Below are 15,048 nucleotides of genomic sequence, written 5' to 3' on the forward strand. Positions count from 1 at the left end.
CGCACAGCAAGCAGGGCGGTGAGGAAGATTATTATTATTTCCCATTATGCAACGGACCGCACTGCACTCCAGGGTCAAGGAAAAGGAAAGCCTTTGCTACGCCCTATCCCAATACCATGATGTTGCAGGATGATTGCTTGCCTCCGAAAAAGCGATTCTGTGCATCGCTACCGCCCGCCTGACCAAACGATCCGAAAACGTCGCGTCCAATGTAAACGGAAAAGTAAATGACAGAGGGTATGCCAACCCAGCCCAAGCCAGAAGGGCGCCTTCAGCAGTCATGTGGCTGACATGCTTCTATGCAAGATTGCTGCTAAACTCAAGGAAACTGAGAAGTCGGGCACGGAAAGTGCAAGGAAACTAGGAGACTAGATATACCAGCATGCAAGCCGACCGGCGGTGCGCTGGTTCTATGTGTGTGCTTAGGAGAGGTTCTGTATTAGGGTTGAGAGAGCAATAATGCTTTCGATAAGTGAGGTGCCGTTAGCCGGTTAACAGAAAGAAAACTCGGCAGTTGAAGGCTGGTATCTTTATGTTACAGGGCTGCAAGACTTTGTCGAAGCGCGAGTGCCGTCTAGTCGAGCGCTCGCCGTGGTTGTGTGCATTAGTTGAAAGTGTCCGTCGTTCAGCGGGTAATGATCAAAGCGAAGCCGTCGAGCCAAGAGCCACAGGAGCCGGTCAGACCGGCGATCTTGTAGGTCGAGGGAGGGATAAGCTTATGGCTGCAATTACTGTTAGCACTTGCATCGAGAAGTCTAACCCGACGAAAACTTACCCGCTACCGCCGACTGGGTTACCGTAAATCTCGCTCTTCCTCTGGTTTGTGATAATCTGAATTCCATCGATCCAAAGGCCCGCACGAATGTAGAAGCCAACCAAGAATTCATGCTTTGGTAAATCAAGCTTGAACTCGGAGCCGCCAGGCGTACCTCCACGCTTGCCAAACAGCTGGCTGGTCTTATCGTCATACATGAACTCAATACCATCGATGGCATAGCCATGGTAGATTCTGATTGACATGAGGACCCTCTTCGGCAACTTGTTCTCGATACAATCAAGCACAATTTCTTGCGGCTGAGATCCCTCGAGTTGCGAGTAGCCAAGCTTGGACGCGATGAAGCCCTTGCCACCGCCTGGAAGCTTAACCCGCTTCGTCTTCGAAATGAGCTGGTCAAAGTCATCTACGACATGCTTGCCACCTCCGAATGAGTAGATTTCAATCTTCAGGGGCTTCTTGCGCTTATCAGAAGGCAGTAGCTTCCGCAGATCATCCTCCGACAGCGAGAGATCTCTACGACGTTGCCTTTCCATCGTATAGTCGATCCAATGGTGACATACGTCATCGCCTTGCGGATAAAGCTCCATCCATGCCACACCGGTATCCGTGGTGATGAGAATTTCTTTGTTGTCTCCAGACCAAACTTGAACATCGTTGTCCGAAGCCAGCTGTTTGTCAAGCGGGAGACGGAAGCATGGATGGAAGCGGAATCTGAGACAATCTAATCTGTGCCAGTTGCACTCGTCTTCCGTGGAGCAAACAAGTTTGCCGTGTTGCTGAGTGCGCGTGGAGTATGGCTCTCTGGTGGCGAAGGTCCGGTTGAACCTGACGTAGTCACGCAGCATAACGCCGGATTCTTGGTGCGGGCAGCCGAAGAGGTGACCGGTTTCGTGGAGGTGCGCGCCAATACCGATGTTGGCAGCCTCCCAAGTGCTCCCAGACTCGTTGCAATCGTTGGCCACGAAGTTCGTGTCTGTCCGCGTGCAGTCGCTGAAGGTAGGAACAACTTCTTCAATGCAAGATGGGTAGGAGTGAAGAGCATGCGATCCGAAGATTGCTAGCCCGACCTCTCCATCACCGCCACCAAGAGCTGCATGGCCACGAACGACCTTGGCTTGCGTATCCCAGCATGTGTCCAGGAACATGCAAGAGACGTACTGCTTTTGTCCCGGTGCAGGCTTGAAGTGCGCCTTTACAGCCTCCATAGCGATGCCGAAAAGTGCGCCCTTGTCCGTGGCCTGGTCATACTGCTGGGCCTTGTTCAAATCTCTAATCTCCTCAACGGTCTTCTCGGTCCTGATGATGTGAATCTTGGCCTCGTTGCGGTACTGGCTGGTCTCAGAATCAGCGATTGTGAGAGTTCCCGGCTGCCATTCCTCTTCATATCTCCAGCAACGGCGACCGAAGCCATTCCGGTACATCTGCTCTCCAGTGAAGGCTTGCCACAGATAACTAGCCATACGGAACTTGCGCATAGCAGTGTCCAAGTCATTGCCCTCCCGTTGTATCCTGTCTGGCGGAGCATCAAAGGTACCCGGCGAGTCCTTGCCAAGTAGGATCGCAAGGTGGAGCGGGGGTGCATTGTTGAGCGGCACGTAAGTGATGTCGAAGAATGTGGAATGGAGGGGCTTGGAGGGATTTCCCGTAGATAGTTTCGGAGATGCGAAATCGAAACGAAGCCTGTTAGGTCCGGGATGGAGGTGGACTAGCGCCTTGAAGTGGGACTCGTTCACAGGCCAAGTGCTCGCCGGAAATGAGGTGTCCGACAAATGGTTAATTGTGAAGACACCATCCATGGCTTTGGTTCCTTCCTCGCCAATCTGACCGGAGATCAGCAACATCTTTTGATATACCTGCAAACTGTCAGCACCGCGAAATTTGAATGGTCCATGCATACGAACCGTCTCCCTATTGCCAATGGAAGTAACGTGCGGAGAGAAGGGCGAAGTCGTCGTCGGAGGAAGCGGAGGGCGCTGCTGCGGCATGCCAGTGGGAGGAGGGGAGTTGTTGCCAGAGAGATTCTGTAGCCAAAACTGCAGTTAACATCTGCCACGCCCGAGGGTTGGCTATAAGCAGTGGGGCGCTTACAATCATACTGTGCCGCTTGGAGGAGTTGTTGGTGGTAGAGGGTCGCTTGACGGTGGCTTGCCTGGAGTGGCCATTCATGGGCTTGCTAGAGGCGACGCCATTCTCAGGAAGCGAGGGAGGCGGCGTAGTCTGCTGGTTGGAGCTCAAGGTAGAGGACGACTTGCTCGTAGGAATGGGAGGGACGCCGGTGGAGCCATCGCTACTGGCGTTGGAGGCGGTGGTGCTCTTGGAGGACTTTCGACGGAAGTTCCAGTGGAAAGAAGGCATGGTGGCCTAGAGCGGCGACCTCGGTGTGCGATTGTACGACGGACGAGAGGTTGGAGAGTGGGCGACAAGGTGCGACTGTGGAGGGCGGATGGGGGAGGAGGCGTGAGAGGGTGGGCGGGAGCTGGCGATGCGGATAGGATGCGATGCGCTCGGGAACTGAGCTGAGGTTGCGCGCTGAGAAACGAGGGACAGACAGGCTGCCGAACGGGCGGTTGGGAATTGCACAAGGATTATTCGAACAAAAAGAGAGAAGAGCGACGCGCCGACGGTGGAGGGAGGGTGGTGCGCTACTATCAAGGAAGCTAAAGGGGACCTGTTGGTATTACTCGAGTACGAGCGGGCAAGCCATGACGTGCATTGGCGCATAATAACCAAATCAAAAAGGCGTGGCATCATCTGGCAGCCGTCAGACTCATGGCCCTGTTCGTTCTGCTTTCATCGCAGAGCTCACTGTGGGCATGGCATCGCTTCCATGAAACAAATGTCGGTCGGCGCCGTGCTCGTTTCACCTTGCAAGCCTGCCGGCGACGATGACGAAGTGCGCTGCCAGGGATGGGACGGGCCAGGCCCCAGCCACCCACTCACCCACTAGACGAGCCGGGCAAACGAGCCTTGAGCCAGAGTGCCGGACGCCGTCGTAACGGAACCGCCGCGTATTGTAAACCATAGTTTCCGCTGACACACCCGTTACCGCCGCGACGCGCCCGGCGCGTCTTTGTCCTTGTCCGAAAAGACACACGGCCCTCCTGTGCTTGCCGCAAGACCCATCGTCGGGCGATCATCACGGCGGATCCATAAGGCTTCTTGCCGGACTTCAGCCAGCACAAAATCTGAACACCTTCGCCTTGTCGCCGTCCTCTAAGCGTCATCATTGACGTCCCGTCAACTCCCCGCCAACTTGCTCCCTCTGCTCTGCAACCATGGCCTCCACGGCCTCCACCGAGCGGCACGACCAGCCCGCCGAGGTTGCGAGTAGAGTCTTGAGAAGAGCTCAGGTGTCCAAGGTAAAACAAGCACTTGATCTTGCAAGTGCTTCCGTCGAGAGACTGACCCCGCTTCCAGATGACCAGAGCTTTGCAGAACCGTTTGGCCCTGGCCAACGTCAAGGTGAAGCACGGCTGGGAGAACCTCAACATTGACGCCATTGAACCCCGTATCGAGATGGAGCTGAAGCGGAAGCGGCCGACCTCGAGCCACGACACCGTGTCCGACACCTCGTCGAGTATCTCGACCGACCGTTACCACCCCCTCGGCTTCCTCGACTCGTCCCCGTTGGCACCTCCCATATTTTCTGATGACGTCCACCGTTCGGGAGGAGGTGGATACGGTTCGGCAAAGAGGATGAGATACCAACCAGACAACTTCAGGCGTCCAGCTTCCAGCAACCATGCTCGAACAAAGGTCCGTACTGGGAGCGTCAAGGCTTCGTCCTGGAAGAGCTCATACAGGCTTCCCGAGTCATCGCCTGCTTACCGCAAACCCGTACACTTCTCTGTCTCGCAACCTCCGAGCCTCTCCTTTGTCTCCGAGACGTCCACCATACCCGATGACCCCCTCTCTCCAGTCCTATCAGAAGCCGACGACGAGGATCTTCCAGTTTCATCCTTCCAACTCAATGCCTCCCATATGCGCTCCTCCCCTCCTCTTCAGAGTCCGCGCACACCGCCTCCCGGTCTTTCCCGCTCTGCCGGTCTTCGCAACGATAGCTTCACCGCAACGCCACGCAACAATCACAATGGCCAAGAAGACGCCAATCTGCTCATGTACTTGGCAACATCCCCCTCTTCAGCCAATGGCGGAAACAAGACACATGTCATCCCGCCCTCGACTCCTCCGCAAAAGATGACACCTCTCCCGTCTTCCATGATGTCCACGCCCGGTGGCGGTAGCGGCCCTTTTTCGGGACTTGGTCTCCATACTCCAGGTGGCAATCTGAACTTTGCGGACTTCCTCAACATGACACCGAGCCCTGCTCAGGTTGGTGGTAACTGGATGAGAACACCTGTGGCTGGCGGCCCAACACCTCTTGCAGCTCGGGAAGCTCGCAAACGGTTGAACTTCGACACCCTTCTGCCTCCGACCAGCAACAGCCCTACCCTTGGGGGACTTGACCGGAAGGCTACTGGTCTGGGTATGGACCTAGGCGGGGAGCTGGTCTCCTGAGCATACGTATACTATACGTCCGTGGACGTTGGAGCGTTTTCACCCCAATTGCGTCTTGCCTCGATGGGGTCTATGACTGATGAGCTAACACGACCACGAACATGCGTCGCGAGCAGCCATATGCAAAGGACCAATATCCTTGCGGCGTCTTCACGGCGTGATGCTACTTTTCATTTTAGTGTTGTCTAGCAATGCCTTCAATTGGTTACCTGCAAGCTGCACGCTTCTACTGACACTTTCAAAATTGCTTTTTTCCAAACCAGTCTCAGCACAAATTCATTTTCACGTTAGGATACCACGCACAGCGAGCGAAACATTAGCATAGCTTTTATAAACTTGGGGGTCAAGGGTTGGGCAGGGGCGGCACGCATGCTTTTCACAACTTTAAACAAGAGCTTGGGCCGCAGACGTGTATTGCGCAGGCGAGCTCTGCCCCATGAAGACAGTAATTCTGGGGCTTTATGTAGCAGTAGATAGACGCTGGCGAAGCTGTGCACTTGTCACAGTAGATCAGTCGAATGAGCGTAATCATTTAGGCTATCATCAGAAATTCCCTAAACCGTTGGATATCAGCAAAGATGTGATATATTAGGCCACCTTGAAGAGCTGATAGGCTGGACGGTAGCGAATGAAGGCAAGGATAAGAAAGTACACCGACTCCTGGCGCACGGATGGATGCCGAGAAGGGCATATCTATCGCACACGTAACGTCGCATATCTCAGCCGCCATACCCCTCGACTATGCAGCACAAAAAGCAGCATTCCTTATGACAAATCGTCCCTACAGTCATCCCGGCCCAACGCTAAGCAAACGAAGCATCATCAGCTGAATGGCAGGCAGCAGCAGCAGCAGCACTAGTATCAAGTAACTGCAGCAACGAGAAGTAGCACCAGTAACTAGCAGTAGCAATGATGACGCAGGTGCATCTCACACCAGCGGAAGGAATCGCCAGAACGAACGAATCCCCGCAAACGCGATTCCTGCCGTTGAACGAGGTGACGTGGCGCGTCACGCATGGTGGCCCCAGCGCCACGCGTTGCCGGGGGGAGAGCAGGGGGCAAGTGCAGGGGCAACGTTAGCGCTCTCCGTCCCCTCTCACACGAGCAAAGCGGGTTCTGACCGGGAAACGGTGATGCGTCAGCGAGGTAAGTTACAGCACCGGCGTATCGGAAGTATGGATGCGGCGTGGCGCGGGGCGTCAGAAATGCTGCCTCATTGGGCGTAGAGCCGGGGATCGAGGCGGCGCTTTTGCAGATCGGTCGGCCAGCCGAAAATGCCTGCACGTACGCGCGCACGGTCGGTCGGCGGATGATGGGCTGCGTCCTGGCTGCGTTGGCGATGGAAGTACGGATATACGAAGGGCTGGCCTGCCGATATCGTGTTGTTGCACGCTTTCTTCTGCTGCCCCACGAACTACTTTTCCTCTACTTCGCCCCCCCTTATCTTTTGCCACTATTGCTTCTTGCCCCTCTCAGCTCACTCCTCCTGCAGCAGGCTCGTCTTGGCGATATTACGCTCCCGTGTCCGAGGCCTAAATTAGCATCAACCTGGCCCCCTCGCACGAGTGCTGGCCGATCAGCCAGCTCGTCGGCACAACGGCCGCCGATGGCTGACGTCTGGCTGTCTGCAGCTCTCTTTACTCCACCCGCACTCGTCAGCTCGCTGCCGTCTCCGTTGGTCGTCTCTTTTTCCTGTTTCCGCAACGGGACAGGCCAGCCACTGCTGCCGCTTGCGACGGGCGGCCTTAGCCAGCGGGGTCGAGCGCGTTTGGCCTGTCTTGGCTAGAGTAGACGAGCCGTGGCTTGTGGCTGAGATGATGAGGAGGCTTGTCCGTTTGCCTCTTTGGTTGCTGGACTCGGTAACTGACTCTCGTGGCCTTATGAACATGATGCTCTCAACCCCAACAGAGTAAAAGTAAAACAGCAGAAGAACAGCGCAGAGACCAATGCACCGCACCTCATCATCATCATCATCGTCACTCGTGGCTCTGCGTCGACGCTCACCCCTTTCCTCCCCTCGCCCGCCTCCCACCATCTCCGCACCTGCTACGGAGGTACGAGTACCCACGCACGCAGACACGAGCGGCCCCCTCCTCCACCACCATCTCGGAGCTCGTTCTTACACCCCACGTCCACCTGATATTCATTATCAGCCAACCCCCTCCCCTCTTTATTCCCGTATCCGTCCCTCTGTTTTTCCACATCAGCTGCCCACACATCCCTCCCTCCCAATCCTAGCCTTACCGCTGCTGCACCCGCTGCCGCACCCGCTGCCGCTACCGTCGCAGATCTTCGGTCTGCACAGCCGCACTGCACCCGCATGCATGATGTGATGCAGCGCCCGCGCGCCGCGTTGCCTTGCGTGCCTATGTAGTACCGGGCCCTGGAGTCGCAGTCGGCTGGTGTACCAGGGTATCCTGACCTATAAAACGCTACGGATTTACAGTGCATCAGGCTCGGTTTGCACAAAGTACGAGTAGGGTAGGCATAGATAGGCGATGGAAAAGAATAACACAATGCACCCTGTATAATTTATAGTAAAACTGAACCTGAGGCTGCTTGTGACTTTAGTGGTTCTAAAATAAATGTAAATTCGCAAAAATTTGGTGTTGAGTGCAGAGTTAAGGAGGGTGTTTATCGATGTCATTGTCTCGCTAAAATGTCCGCCGAGGCAGTGCCTGTGCGCGGACGGCGAACCTACGCCATCGCGGCGCCAAAAACCTCTCGATTATAGCTACAGCCCAGCGAATTGCTATCACTAACGGCACACATTCGGCAGCTCATTGGAAGCCCAACATCCAGACGGACAGTTTCCAGCCCACACACGCATCGCCCCCGGCTTCAACAAACAGACACTCGCCCGCGGCATCTCCGGCGGCCCGGTCAAGCAAGAAACAAACGGCAGCAACAAACACCATGGCCACGATACCGGAACTGAAAGCGCTAGCGGCGCTGACGCCAGCCAGCAGCGCGCGGACATGGATGAGCGCGCCGCACCCGACGCAGGCGATAGTGGCGACGGCGTCGTCGGACAAGACGGTGCGCGTGTACAGCCTGACGTCGTTCACGCTGCTGAGCACGATCGGCGGGGGCCACAAGCGCAGCGTGCGCGCGTGCGCGTGGAAGCCCGGCATGGTGGGCGAGTCGGTGCTGGCGACGGGCAGCTTCGACGCGTCAGCGGGCATCTGGCGCCGGTGGGAGCAGCAGAAGGCGCCGGGGATGCGCGACGACGAGGATGAGGAGGAGACCGAGATCGATGTCGCTGCTGCTGCTACTGCTGATGGAGAAGAGGACGATGACGAGTGGCGCTTCAGTGTCATTTTGGATGGCCATGAGAGCGAGATTAAGAGCTTGGCGTGGAGTGCTGGCGGCCAGTTCCTCGCGACTTGCTCCCGTGATAAGAGTGTTTGGGTTTGGGAGGAAATGGAGGACGATAATTTTGAGACGATTGCTGTGCTCCAAGAGCACGAGGGCGATGTCAAGTGCGTCGCATGGCACCCCAGCGAAGATTGCCTGGCCAGCGCGAGCTACGACGACACGATAAGACTTTACCGGGAGGACTTGGACGACTGGACGTGCGTCGCCGTGATGAGTGGGCACGACGCTACAGTCTGGTCTGTGGATTTTGAGGCCGTGGAGGTCTCGCCGCTGAAGGTGGAAGAGGGGGACAGCGAAGAGGTCTCGGCTGCGAAGAAGAAGCTCCTTCAGGACAGAGTCGCGGCCGGCTCCCGGTTGGTGTCCGGTTCGGACGACATGACGGTTAGGATATGGAGGAAAATACCAAAGGACACGGGAAACGCAGGGAACAACAACGGCGTACCCAGCATTCTGCGGAATAACAGCATCGAGGAAGAGTGGGTTCAAGAGGCAGTGTTACCGAGGAGACATGAGCGGGCTGTTTACTCGGTTGCCTGGAGCAAGAAGTCCGGCATGATCGCAAGCACAGGCAGCGACGGCAAGATTGTGGTCTACAAGGAGCAGTGGAGGAACGACCTAGGCAAAGAGTCCAGCGAAGCGGTGCCTGATGGCGAGGGGAAGGCAGGCCAGAGCCCCAGCACTTTGACAGAGTGGGTTGTAGTCGCAGAGGTCGAGGGCGCCCACGACGTTTTCGAGATCAACCACGTCTGCTGGGCACCACGCCGCGACAAGGACAGGACCTCCGAGGACGACGAAGTCATCATCAGCACGGGCGACGACGGCGAAGTCAAACTCTGGACGCTGGGCTGAAAGACGGCGACCGGACCTTGCTCCGCTTTTCTTGACCTCCACCCGGGCAGGCACACTCTCCCTGGACAAGCCGGGCCCAGAGATGTCGAGACGGGGCCGATGTCGGTTTCTTAGACGACTGGGCTACCACCGAGACGCCGCTTGCGCGTCGCGCTGGCCGCCGAGGGTTAATCAGCGTACGCAGTATGTAGACTTATCGACACGGCGAGATCTCCATACGGGCATGCCGTATAAAGAAAGCACAGCGCGCGGCGCGGGTAGACTCTAGACAGGCCAACAACAATATATCGTACGTGCGTGCAAATCTCCAAACGTACCTCCCGTCTCCACCGCGGTCCCCGGCACTCAACCCGGCGCGGCATGCCGTTTCTAGTCGACAGTGCAGTGCCGAAATGAGCTGAACCGGAGAGCGCGTTGTTAAAACAAGATAAGAAAAAGGAGACGCAACAACCGCTACAACCACTGAGATCGCGCACACAGCGACGCGAGCCCACATAAGCTGCCAGAGAAGTATTGCGCGTTATTGTCCGCACCCCTCCCACGGGACCTGCAGCAGCAGCAGCGGTGGTCGTCAAGGCATGCATGCATACGACATGTACAATAATCCCATTGTACATACAAACACAGCACGTACAAGCATCCGTGCTATCTTCAATATGGATCCCATTGCCCATTTACCATCATTCTATTCTATGTATCCGTAGTTATCGTACATACAGCACAGAGCGCGCAGCGGCAACCAAGAGATCCAGGCAGGCAGGTAGAAGCGCCCACTAACCGCGTGCGGCGCTGTTTGACGAGCGCAGCTACTACCTGGCGAAAAACGAGATGAGATGAGATGAGATGAGCTGCGTGGGTACGCGATCAGAGCGAGATGAGCGGTGGAGCTGCGCGGCGCGGTTCGCTGGCTGTCGGCGCGCGCGCGGGCGGGCTGGGGCGCGTCGTGGGTAGATAATGTACGATAGACCGACTAGGTAGGTAGCTGGCTACCTAGGTAGGTACGGGCGGGCGTGCGTGCTTATCTGCACTCTACGATGTTTCTGTTGCCTGGCGCGAGGAGGAAGGAAAGACGTTGGTGAGCGCTTAACCGCCTAACCACATCCTTCCACATCCATCCACGTCCTCCTCTGCCCTGACTGCCCTGCCCTGCCCTCCGCTCCGCACCGCACCCTGCAACCCAATCCACGGCGCAATCAAACCGCCCACGGTGGCGTGGAATGATATAATTATAATATACTGCTGCTGCGGCAGCGTGAGACAGGCTTCCAGGCCCGCAAGCCTGTCCCTAGCGCTATCAGCGCGCGATCCTGCTCCTACAATACTCCTTCAGTGTACCCAAGCGCGCACGCACGTCTCGTCTCGCTCGCTATATCGTACAGTACCCACGCACCGCCCACGGATAGACGTGTGGCTGCTGCTGCGGTGGCGGCGGCCGTGGCCGTGTCATCCTTGCGGAGACGGCCGCGCGGCGGCGCAAACGGAGATCAGAGATCAGAGTCAGGGAGGGGGGCCGCTGCTGCTCTTACGGCTTGTGTAGAATGTAAACAAGCACCGCGTCTCAGGTACAATAGCGTGGAGCTCGGAGGATCGGGGTGCGTTGGGTGTTGTAGGGATGTAGCTGGGACCGTGGTCGTGGGGGCTGCTGTGCATGGATATGGATGGCAAGTGGCGCGTGGATGTGTGGCTGAGGGTGGTTGGATAGATGTTCATGGATTAACTATGGGTATCTAACTATCGATTATGTCGACAATTGCGCCGAGGTATTGTGTCCGTCTGCTATTGTGGGATATTTTTTTCGTGCCCAGCAGCTCGTTTGCTCGTATCCTTTCGTGTCTGCCCGTCGGTGGTATGTATGTAAATCGCTAACGCCGCTGTAGCCTGGGGATTACAATGGGCGTGAAAAAGGGAAAAGAAAATGAGGAGTGTTCGTTTCTCGTTCGTCCGTCATACAGCGTACAACCGTAAGCTCGTGCCCCTGATTTAGAGGTCCACGTTAAAAGTCCCAACCAAGGCCTGGCAGGCAAAATGTACTTCAAGAAAAGAGAGGAAAAGTCAAGAGAGAAGAGGAAGAAGAGAAAAAGTGTAAAAGAAGAAGCATCAGAAGAAGAAGACCCAAGGGACCCGCTGAAGTTCTATCATCAGTCGAATTGGTTTTGGTTCACTTGACTCCCCATGATTATCATCCAGATGAAGAGACAAGCGCCGATTATCCAGAAAGCGAATGCAGCATTCCAGCATGAACCTGTTCACCTCGGGTCAGCCACCGCCAGAAACCAATCCACGAATGCCATCTTCTCCTGAGATTCTGGAGCGAGAGAATATAAAACTTACATATGTTGTTTTGCTGCAGCCAAGCCAACGTCTCGACACTCGGCCCCGTCACCTTGTTGTTGGTGACCCAGCGTTGGCAGTTGCCATTAACGTTGCTACTGGAACCGAACAGTTGGATGCCCGTCTCGATGATGCCCGCAAGATACAGAACCAGCAAGATGAACGCGCCTAGCATCATGACGCCTGGGAGTAAGCGGCGCTGTGCAATGAGAATTATCTCAATGATGATGAAGACAATGGTGAGAGCGCCGACCGTCACGCCGTAAGGGAAGAGCCTGCATTGGCCTTGTTAGCGAATTCCACGTAGAAATACAGTGATAGAGCCTGCGACTGTGCTGCTTTGCATTGCTCTCTGCTGGGTAGAGAAACACTCACCATGGTGACCCGACCTTGAATGCGCTATGAATCTGCATAAACTCGGCGAATATACCCAGAATCGTACCGGCAGTTGCGAGCATAAGGATAGTCCAAATATTCAGTTGTATGTCCGGCCAGTAGTATTTTTCCCGGACCACCACTGCACGTCCCACGACTGATCGAGCCATGGCGTAAAGTTTTGCTCAGACAACAGGCAGTAACCTGTAGAGATCCTTTCGAGTGTTCGTTCTCCAAAGTGTGCGCGAGTGAAGCTCTTTCGAGGAAACCAGTAAGGTTAAGCTTGTCGCAAAGCTCGCCGATATTCCGTATCCAACAAGTGGTCCGCAGGCAGTCTCGCACTCCAATTGTGGTCAAGCACACAGTAGAAACAGAGTACAATCCGACGACGAGCTACGCGTTTCCAACCACCGGCACCACAATAGGCAACGCAGCGCAGGCGAGGGCGGTCGTGATTAGCGGCGATGACGCTGATAGCCGGTCGATCGGTCGGTCGGTGGGTCGGGACGAAGCGAGCTGGCGAGCGGGAGCGGGTACCAAAGCTCAATGGCGCGAAAGCAGTATTGCACGTTGCTGTCGGAGAGGAGGGGGAAGACGGATGCCAGGAGACAGAATAAGTGCAGGAGGATGGAATAAGGGAGTGGAGGAGGAGCTCGCTGACTGCAGGCGTGACGCACTTGCGACGTCGGTTCCTGATGGTTGGTCGTCGCGATGGCTGGGAAGCTGCCAGCCACCGCCAGGAACAGAGGCATGCCAACCTTCCTGGTGGCTGATGGAAAAAACAGCGCCACCTATCGGTAGCTTGATTAAGCATTATTACAACTGCTGCTATGCTGTGAAAACCTCTCCCGCATTCATGTCGTCTCTCATCACCTCTTCTTAGTCATGACCTTGGTGATGGCATGTCTAATGACCACACCCGCCTTCTCAATCTCCTTCTTCGACAGGCCCGAAGTCACGCAGACCTTGATTGCTGGCACCGGCTGCCAGCCCCTCTCCTTCTCACCCGCACCGACAGCCGGCGGCATGGCCTTGAGCCTCGTAACGAGGACGCCGTTGGAGAGACACTGTGGTAAAACGTTAGCTATGACTGTGTTTTCGTTTTTGGCATTGGCACACCAACCTCGTCAACGGCCTCTTGCAGCAAAAACTCCTGATCCATATCCGTCAACCTCTTCGAGGCCACAACTTCCGGCTTTAGTGACAACAGCATCATTGGATTGTCCACCACGCTCGTGCATCTCACCCAGTCGCTGCGGGGGTCAAGCTGAGCGCGCATGCTCTTGATATTCTCGCGCAATTGTACCAGCAAATCGGGGTTTTCCTGTAGCAGGGCTACCGTTTCACTGGCTGTGGTCGACAAAATGGCCGGCAGGGCAGCGGAAAACGTGTATGCGGCTGCGGAAATGCGCTGATGTTCAACGACCTCCTCGGAGCCTGCACAGAAACCACCACCTGCACAAAGGGGGCCTGCGAGCGAGCCGATTATCATGTCAATTTCGGAAGCGTCGACATTCTGTGCTTCGGAGACACCGCGGCCGGTGCGACCAAGGACGCCGTACGACCAGGTTTCGTCAAGGATCAAACGGAACTTGTACTTGAGCTTGAGCTCGATCTGAACCGGAAATACAGTTAGCAAGTGCGCTTCTCTCGGTCCGGACTAACGTACCAGCTTGGGCAGATTAGCCACATCTCCCACATTCTCGAAAAGACCCTCTGTGATGATGAACCGCCTAGTGAGAGGCTTCCTAGCTTGTTCCTTAACGGTTCTTTCCAAAACTTTCTCTAGATCATCCATATCGTTGTGTTCAAACCATCTGACAGTACTGCGAGAGATCTGAATGCCCTTCCGAACAGAGTAGTTGACGGAGTTGTCGGCCACAATGATGTCGCCTCTTTTCGAAAAAGCCGGGATAACACTAGAAATGGTCGAGAAAGATTGAGCGTAGATGATGCACGCCGGAACGCCCAAATGCGCGGCGATATCCGCTTCCGTTTTCATGTGTACATCCTGTGTGCCGTAGAAGCCGGGGGGGCCACAAGGACCGACGCCATAGGTGCGCAGTGTGTTGATAGCCTTCTCCTTGAGCGTTTCACTGGACAAAAAGTTGTGGAAGTTGTAAGAGGCGAGGTTCGTCACTGTGCGGCCGTTTGAAAGTTTCGTTTTGGGACCGGTCGGGCTGGAGACATGACATTAGCACCTTGTACTCCAAGCGTGAGCGGACAAGGCTTACCCGACGATAACTGGACGCTTGTCGTTGTCCATCCCCTCGAGTGCTGTCTGCGGTGCAACAAGGGGCTCCGGAGTCCAGTCTTCAACCAGTTCATCAATCTCCTATGGATACGGTCAGCACAGTCCCGCTATCCGTACAGCAGGAAGAGTTCCATACATCTTCTGTGAGAGCAATCTTCTGCTTCTGTGTCGAGTATTTGGGCGACAAGAGGTAGCGCACGAAGAACAGGAACAGAAATAGCTCGACGGCGGACCGCACCGGGTCATTCTGGTAAGAGGACTTGATGTATCTTAGGACAATCGCTGAACCGGGTATCCTGTGGAACTGCGTAGTCGCCTCGTTATAGAGGCTCATTGCCTGCTGCTGCACGTCGTGTAAATCCATGGCGGAGGTGTCGATCAATGGAAGCGTGAGCCCTGACGCGGCTCAATTTACTTAGGGGTCCTGCTTATCGCCCCGGCACGTGACGCGGATTGCCGGATAACTGAATTCTGCCACCGCCAGCTATGTTACTCACTTCACATAAGTATTCGATTTTTGACCACGACTTTGTCAAAGAAGCCAATGCATTCAATATCTAACACA

General features: G+C 55.6%; 7 protein-coding genes across 7 annotated transcripts; 2 read left to right on the forward strand and 5 right to left on the reverse strand.

Annotated features, from left to right (window-relative positions):
• Positions 1 to 625: 625 nt before the first annotated feature.
• On the reverse strand, positions 626 to 3,133 carry K452DRAFT_295910 (uncharacterized protein; the record flags this gene model as incomplete). Its single annotated transcript, XM_033541869.1, has 4 exons — positions 626 to 722; positions 776 to 2,631; positions 2,680 to 2,799; positions 2,867 to 3,133. The coding sequence occupies 4 exons, from the start codon at positions 3,131 to 3,133 to the stop codon at positions 626 to 628; spliced, it is 2,340 nt and encodes a 779-aa protein (XP_033400177.1).
• A 920-nt stretch (positions 3,134 to 4,053) lies between these two features.
• On the forward strand, positions 4,054 to 5,296 carry K452DRAFT_295911 (uncharacterized protein; the record flags this gene model as incomplete). Its single annotated transcript, XM_033541870.1, has 2 exons — positions 4,054 to 4,137; positions 4,196 to 5,296. 2 exons carry the CDS (start codon positions 4,054 to 4,056, stop codon positions 5,294 to 5,296), a joined length of 1,185 nt encoding a protein of 394 aa, XP_033400178.1.
• A 2,714-nt stretch (positions 5,297 to 8,010) lies between these two features.
• Positions 8,011 to 9,823, forward strand: K452DRAFT_284782 (uncharacterized protein). The gene has a single exon (XM_033540011.1). The coding sequence runs from the start codon at positions 8,213 to 8,215 to the stop codon at positions 9,521 to 9,523; it is 1,311 nt and encodes a 436-aa protein (XP_033400179.1). The 5' UTR covers positions 8,011 to 8,212; the 3' UTR covers positions 9,524 to 9,823.
• Positions 9,608 to 10,369, reverse strand: K452DRAFT_142145 (uncharacterized protein). Its single transcript, XM_033535419.1, has one exon. It carries the CDS (start codon positions 10,195 to 10,197, stop codon positions 9,691 to 9,693), a length of 507 nt encoding a protein of 168 aa, XP_033400180.1. The 5' UTR covers positions 10,198 to 10,369; the 3' UTR covers positions 9,608 to 9,690.
• Positions 10,370 to 11,661: 1,292 nt separating this feature from the next.
• On the reverse strand, positions 11,662 to 12,399 carry K452DRAFT_223107 (uncharacterized protein; the record flags this gene model as incomplete). The annotated part of the gene is made up of 3 exons (XM_033536598.1): positions 11,662 to 11,765; positions 11,855 to 12,129; positions 12,230 to 12,399. The coding sequence occupies 3 exons, from the start codon at positions 12,397 to 12,399 to the stop codon at positions 11,662 to 11,664; spliced, it is 549 nt and encodes a 182-aa protein (XP_033400181.1).
• On the reverse strand, positions 12,228 to 13,178 carry K452DRAFT_142150 (uncharacterized protein). Its single transcript, XM_033535420.1, has one exon. It carries the CDS (start codon positions 13,041 to 13,043, stop codon positions 12,507 to 12,509), a length of 537 nt encoding a protein of 178 aa, XP_033400182.1. The 5' UTR covers positions 13,044 to 13,178; the 3' UTR covers positions 12,228 to 12,506.
• Positions 12,994 to 14,863, reverse strand: K452DRAFT_245334 (uncharacterized protein). The gene is made up of 5 exons (XM_033537977.1): positions 14,620 to 14,863; positions 14,464 to 14,564; positions 13,899 to 14,409; positions 13,353 to 13,844; positions 12,994 to 13,296 (listed from the first exon to the last, which is right to left on the reverse strand). The coding sequence occupies exons 1-5, from the start codon at positions 14,845 to 14,847 to the stop codon at positions 13,099 to 13,101; spliced, it is 1,530 nt and encodes a 509-aa protein (XP_033400183.1). The 5' UTR covers positions 14,848 to 14,863; the 3' UTR covers positions 12,994 to 13,098.
• Positions 14,864 to 15,048: the final 185 nt, after the last annotated feature.

This window comes from Aplosporella prunicola, assembly GCF_010093885.1.
Source record: "Aplosporella prunicola CBS 121167 unplaced genomic scaffold K452scaffold_6, whole genome shotgun sequence".
NCBI classification, from domain to species: domain Eukaryota; kingdom Fungi; phylum Ascomycota; class Dothideomycetes; order Botryosphaeriales; family Aplosporellaceae; genus Aplosporella; species Aplosporella prunicola.